Raw genomic sequence first — 7,245 nt, forward strand, 5'->3', positions numbered from 1 at the left:
CATGGGTCAAAGGATGAAGTTATGACCCCGTCAAAATCAATGGCAACACTCTTCTTGACTTCAATAGGGCCAGGGATTCACCCTTCAGGAATGAGATGTTTCAAAAGCATTCAGCACTCAACTACCTCTGCTCCCATTGAAGTTAATGATAAAACTTCTATTGGCTTGAATAGGAGCTGAGTTAGGCCAACAGTGACTTTTTGAAAATCTTATGCTGGAGTTGAGACCCTTGAGGGTGATATTAAGAACATATAAGAATGGCCATTCTGGGTGAGACCAGTGGTCCATCTAACCCAATATCCTGTCTTCCTACCAGGGGCCAGTGCCAGCTGTTTCAGATGTAATGAACAGAACAGGACAATTTATCAAGTGATCTGTCCCCTGTTGTTCAGTCCCGGACAGCTCCTTGCAGTCAGGTTTAGGGATACCCAGACCATGGAGTTGCATCCCTGATCATCTTGGCTAGTAGCCATTGATGGACCTGCCTGCCATGATATTTATTATGTGCCGTACTAGTTAGCATTCTTACAGCTAGTTACCTGTCCCTCCTCACCCCACTCACACTGGAGAGATGACTAAAGTGATACCCCTGAAGTTCAGAGACTTGAAGTTCTGTAGGGAGTCAAAGGGCTTGTCAACACTTACAACGCTGCAGCATGCAGTTTTGATGCTATAGCGCTTAGTGAAGACACCATCTATGCCAACAGGAGAGCGTCTCCCATCGGCGTAGGTACTCTACCTCCCCGAGGTGGTAGCTAGGGCTTAATTTATCTTACTAACTTAATTTGTCTATGCCAGGAGTTAGGTTGGTATAACTGAGTCGCTCAGGAGGGTGGATTTTTCCACCCCCCTGAGTGACATTGTTATACCAATGCAAGTTTGTAGTGTAAACCAGGGCAAGGCAAAGCACGTGCACCCTGTGACACTTGCCCAAGTTGCCTCCCTATTTCATACATTGACCAGTAGGGTTTCAGCTTCACTGTGTAACTGAGAAAAGTGTCAAACTAGCCACTTCCATTTTCTCATTAAATATAACAAGCCAAATAATACAGTAGTCATGCAGCTCTTTTAACACTCCTAAGCTTTAATACAGCTGTTGAGCCTGTGATACCAGTGGCATGAACAAAGAGACCAATTGGTTAAAGGAGAAACAGCTGCCCCTACAAAATCTTCCTGTGTAAAGTTCATGCTCTTTAATAAAAAATTAAACTATCTGCCGAATCAAATCCTTCCAGCTATTGTCCAAGTGACGGCTAGATGTATGGGTAGTACATTTTCATAATGCAGTCCAAGGCTCACTTCTACTCACCAGGGTTTTCAATAATATGCTATTATGTACTTTGTTTAATTATTTGAAAGTAACTTACCTGAAAGTGATTATGACCATGTGCTTAGCATAACTGCTCGGGACTCTCTATCTCTGTTTCAGAGGGACACAGGAACCTTCGCAGTGACTAAGCAGGTATCATGCCTTCAACTTTGCAGCTAGCTTGTGGTGCACAAATTTCCATTTTCCTTTTGCTCAAGTAATTTTTATGTGAGATTTCTGCAAACTGTGAAGGCTTGGATATCTTGTCATCAATTTGTTGTATCAAAGGAGACAAATATTACAGTAACTCTTTTCCATCAGCTGTTTGTCAGTTATTCATCTTTCTTACAGCTAGGTTGTGTTATGACATGGATTTGCAAACATTGCATTCTCACTTTTCTCATAAGCTCTGCTGACAGAAGACATACTAGTTGCTCTTCTTTAAATTTCTGCATGAAAATAGTCTTCCTTGCACTTTTTAAAGTCCCCATTAAACATGGAAGTTTTGCAAACAAAATATAGCTTTGATTAATTAAAACAGCTGAAAACATTAAAGGCACCTGGATATGAACAGAGATGTTGCAGCATGTTAGAATTTCACAGTACTATCAATGCACATTTCATATGGTGAATTCTTTAATGTAATCAATCGGTAAAAATATCTAATCTTACATGTGCTTTGGAAAAAAATTATTTGCATGAAGTTTGCCATACAAACAAAGCAATCTAATCATAGATTGAGGATAAGCTCCTGCCCTCCAAAGCACATCAATATATGCCTGTATTGAATAGCTACTATACATATAGCTACTATACATACGTATAGGGCAGCTATTTGTATATATTATGAGGCATGCCTACATGTTCTGAGATAGGATGAAGTCACTGCTATTTAACGCATGGAAATACCCTATTGAAATCGTATTGCTTTGATGCTTGAAGCTAAATAGCATCTTACTTTACACCTGCAGAAGTGATGCTAAGCAAATAGCATTCTGTAATATTTGTGGATCTTCTCTTTTTACAAATATGGGGCTTTGTTCTTATTACACAAATATTTAAAGATGACATTTTGTCCTAGCAACTGCCTTTAAGTCAATTTAACATATTTGCAAGTGATTAGTGCAGGGCTATACAGTTAGTGGTTGAGGTGTAGTAGTGCTTGTTCAAAGCTCGATTAAATGGAAAGTGAAATACAAACAAAACAAAGTGCTTTGCAAGGAGTTTTCAGCTTGCAGTAGACATGGGGGAGCTTTACCTCTGGCATAACAATTTCCCTTTTGCCCTTTGTCCACATGCAAAGCTGCACCAGTTTATCTAGTGGCGTGATTAACATTGATTTTAGGTAAACCAGCACAGAAGACTGTGGACATTCTTAAATAAATATAAATCTGGTTTATATCCAAGTTAGTTTAAGAAGCATGATTTAAGCTAAACTGAAATAAGCACTACATAGGGGTTTGCACCAATTTAACAACTTGGACTTCAATTCCATTATTGCAATTTATATATGTAAACTAGGGCTTGGTCTATAGTGTGTTAGTGTATGTGTAGTTTGCATTATTTAATCTAGGCAGAGGTTTCATTGCAAGTCTGGGTTGGGCTCTGCCCCCTTCAGTCCAGCCCCATTATTATTCTCCCACCCCAAATTCGCCTGTCACACTGATACAACCTCAGACTACTATATTTACATTGACTTCAATGAGTTGCATCTACTAAAGAGCCTATGGCTTTCCCCCTCCCCCCCAACTCAGTGCATTCATTGGACATTTACAAGACCAGCACTTTAGCACCTTTGATATCTTAAACGGTAGTAGTGAATCTTAAATGTTGCAGATCGAGACAAATTGTACAGGAGAGACAGCTGCTTGCCAAGTGTGTAACAGAACAGAAATGGATGCCCTCCTTTGTTTTACGTTGCATGTTATCAGTGACAGGATAACTAACTAGTTTTCAAACTAGGTTTTAGTGGCTAGTTAATTGCTTGCTGTAGCAGAGAGAGCGGACATCAAAATGAAAGCTTAATTTAAGGGTAGCGACATACTGAGCAGCCTAGATACCACAGAGTGTCACAATGGACATAATAGGCTTTTTGTACCCTTCTAACAACTTTAGAATTCAGCTAACATTCTCACATGCTTACCCATTATGGTAGATTTAATTTTGGGCTTGATTAGTGGCTTCAATATAAGTGAAACTGACTTAGACTTTTGCTAGGACAAAAGAAACCTTAAGTATTTAGGCATGATTGCTATACCCCAAAATGATAGTTGGATGGTTAGCCTCACATTAGTAATCTTTGCACATTGTTCAGTGATCATGAATTTTCTTGCCAATATCTGAGCTCTCAAGCCTTTACAGAAGGTTTGCTTAACAATGGGAAAGTGATAGCAGCCATCATTTTACTAGCAATTTTACTGTCATGTTGAAGTAACAACCCTATGGCTGAGAAGCTGTTTTTACTTCTAAGCTGCCACTTGTAGTACCTCACTTCTTCTCCTCTCTCTCCCCTCCCCCCCACCTCTTATACTCTAGCCCCATAATGGAACTAGGATGTGGGGGAAATTCTCCATGCTTGGTCTGTGTCGGTGAGATTTTGGGGGGCGGGGGAAAGGGGCAAACTGGAAGAAAGTGCATTCAATGAGCTTCTCTGTGAAACACACATCCCATTAATTTCATGAGAGGCATGGATGTAGTCCCTGGGGAGGAAGGAGTGCATTGCTCAGTGCTGAATGAGTGACACTCCACTCCTGTTCACAATGGTAGAGTCCTTAAGGATGTGCATGCAGGGAGCGGGGAGCTTCACTGTTCTACACAAATCAATTTCCTCTCCCTACCTACTAAGCAAGCAGAGGGCAGCTCTTCATTCGCTACGATAGAAAAAGATACAACACTTGTGCACCTCTGTGGTGGGAGGTGTGACTACTGCAGAAAAGCAGCTGTAATATTACAGTTCCAACCCACTAAAGGCCTTCAACAGTCACTACTTGGAAGGGTATATTCATGCTCTGTTCAGAAGTCCAGGGCAATCCCTCTGAATCTTCCCCTGGCAGCAGGGATGCAGTCCTGACTGCTGCTAGATCCAAGTACTTGCATTTCCACTCCCCTCCTTCACATACACGCAACACCACACCTTTATGTGCAAAATGAGTGATTTAGTCTCTCTGTTTGGACTGAGCTTTTCAAAACAAACAAGTGCAATAGCTACACCGGGGGCTGCGATTTTGCATGAACAAAGTCAGAAATCCAGTTACAGTCCCATGTTACACAGTCTCAAAAGCCCCACCCAGCCATAGACACCAATACAAAGTACCAACAAGGGCTACAGGAAGTTGCCTTGAAGCCATAACTTCCCTGACTACTTTGCATTTACGATCTTCAATCCCATCGATGCAATTACTGGGCTTTGTACACTTAGTACAGTCTTAATTGGTAAAGAGTTTAAACAAACTAAAGCCTGTTTTCTTACTGCAGGAGGGGAAATGAGCCGGCATCTTTTGCCCCCTCCCGTAGATCTGGAGGCAGAAGAATAATTGAAAATGCAGCAGAAGGTTCAGAAGAGGAAGCTGATGCAAGAGATGGAGATTTCAATGGAACGAAAGCCAGTGAATAGATAACACGCTCGCAAAGTACACTGCAGCAAGGCGGAAGAGAATGCAATATTTAGCACTGCATAAATCAACTTAGTTCCAATGCCACACCCACCCACTCTGATGGCAATGATAAGCGCACAGCTGCCTTCTCTCCAATGTATAAATGGAAGTTTTAGGTGTCGCAGAAATTTATTTTATTAAGAAAGGTATTTTGAAAAGGTTTACAATGAGTAATTCACCTTGAGAACTCAGTCAGAAATGCAAATTCGAGAGAGAGAGAGTGTCAACTTAAATCCCAATGGACGGAGTATACGTGCAGTTATGTTACAGAGAGCCATTGGCCAGCTAATCCTTTCCTAATCCAGCCGACCCTTCCTTTCGTCTTCCTATTCAATTAATACAGTATAGGCATTTTCTTTTCCTGGATGCTACACCCTGATGCACTGGTCACAGAATGGAAGTGCCTTCTTCAATCACTTTTCAAAAATAAAGTACCATTTGTTCAAATGAAGTCAAACTGGTATTGTTTTATACGCACTTCAGACACAAACACTGATAGGTTATAAATCGTTACATTAAAGTATTCTCTTTAGGTATCAGTTGGGTGCAATCTGATATACTGAGCAGGAACTTAAGCTGCTGTTGACCTTGTTAGTATTCACATACCTTTTTGAAAAAAGTGATTTTGTATGAAAAATTCAACATTTAGTTCTTTATATTCCTTAGCAAAGAGGTTCTCAAAGGGTGGTCCGTGGACCGGTGGTCCGCGAGTTCCACTCAGGTGGTCCGTGGATAGTTCCCTATAAGGTGCACACCTGGGTGGCCGCACACAAGAGAATGAAGGGCCACCCACCTAATGAGTGGAGCTGCGTGGGCATGGCTCCACTAATTAGGTGCCTGAACCCTGGAGAAGAAGCACATGTAAGGTGAGGTGTGGCCTTGGGAGGAATAGGGGGTAAGTGGGAGGGCAGTGGGGTGAGAAGAGGGGGCAGGGGAGTTTGAGACTTGCAGGGCTGCGGCAGCCAGAGAAAGAGGCGACTTTCCCCAGCTCCAGGGCTGCAGCTGCTGGGGAGAGACGGCTCTCCTTCCCAGCCCCAGCTCGGGGGCTGCCATGGTGGGGGAAGAGAGGGAGAGACACCCCCCGCTCCTTCCCAGCCCCAGCTCGGGGGCTGCTGTGGCGGGGGAAGAGAGGGAGAGACACCCCCCGCTCCTTCCCAGCCCCAGCTCGGGGGCTGCTGTGGCAGGGGAAGAGAGGGAGAGACACCCCCCGCTCCTTCCAAGCCCCAGCTCAGGGGCTGCTGTGGCGGGGGAGAGAGGGCACATCCATCGAATTAGAAAGGTAAGACTACAGATATTAAAATATGAGTCGTGTGCGGTTTTTTGTAGAACAAAAAAACATTATTAAAGTTTTTTTTTTTTATAGAGCGCTTTTATCCAAAGCGCTTTACAATAGTTAGCTAACGGCATGAACAACATTTGGAAAGATCATTAAGTGGTCTGAGACCCTCAGCAATTTTCAAATGGTCCGCGAAAAAAAAAGTTTGAGAACCACTGCTTTATCATATACTGTTCATTGCTAAACAACTCCACGAGGACTTTTCTTTTAGGCTACACATGACTGTTGAAGTTTTCCTTTATGTATCCTTCTCAGAGACTAGCAGTCATACTCAATACCTCTAGTGCAACTTTGAAGCCTTTTAGAAGAGGTATTTAATACAATGATCAATACCATGCTAATTCTGCACATTCAGGTACTAGCTTGAAGCTGTTTAGCACTGGCTGCAGTGCTCCAGCTGGACTGCAACCCCCCATTCAGGGAAGTGCCAGGAACCATTGGACAGGCACCACAGAAACCCCACAGACACACTGGTACTTCCAGCAGCTGGGAGGGTGTGCTAGCAGTCCAGCAGGAGCGCACACACAGCAAGGCAAGTTAATGTGACACATTTAAGTGAGAGCAGACAGTTAAACACTTTAGATTTTAGGACAGATGATCCTTAAGAGCAAGCCCTGAAGGCCAGGAAATAACTTGGGTGTAGATTCCAAGGCTGTGAACATGCATTCAGATCAGTAACTTTAAAAAAAAAAAAAAAAAAAAAAAAAGTTAACCCAAGTCCCATTTCAGCCAGCAGCAGTGAGTCCAAGGAATTCAGAGGGCAGCCACATTCTGTTTATAAAAAGACCAAACTGATTAAATGAGAACCCAGCTGGGTCCATTAGGCTGAGAGATTCTACAAGAGAGGGAGATTTTAAAGAGTTAACACTGAATTGATGCTTGGCTGATTTCTCTGCTCAGCCATTTATTACAGTCCAACCCTAATTCTGTAAACATGCTTCCAAGTT

The 7,245-nt window shown here is 42.6% G+C and overlaps 1 protein-coding gene across 5 annotated transcripts in view; it reads left to right on the top strand.

Moving 5' to 3' along the window:
- MYH11 (myosin heavy chain 11) overlaps nucleotides 1-5,413 on the top strand; it is a 98,587-nt gene extending 93,174 nt beyond the window's left edge. For 3 of the 5 annotated variants that reach the window (XM_043494119.1, XM_038420487.2, XM_038420488.2), the window contains one exon: nucleotides 4,784-5,413. In XM_043494119.1, the coding sequence (XP_043350054.1) occupies nucleotides 4,784-4,922 (139 nt within the window). In that variant the 3' untranslated portion in view covers nucleotides 4,923-5,413. Of the gene's footprint in view, nucleotides 1-1,429; nucleotides 1,463-4,783 lie in introns of all 5 variants that reach the window. The other 2 variants (XM_038420489.2, XM_038420490.2) reach the window with 1 other exon arrangement.
- Nucleotides 5,414-7,245: the final 1,832 nt, after the last annotated feature.

This window comes from Dermochelys coriacea, chromosome 10 (genome assembly GCF_009764565.3).
Source record: "Dermochelys coriacea isolate rDerCor1 chromosome 10, rDerCor1.pri.v4, whole genome shotgun sequence".
Lineage (NCBI taxonomy): Eukaryota > Metazoa > Chordata > Testudines > Dermochelyidae > Dermochelys > Dermochelys coriacea.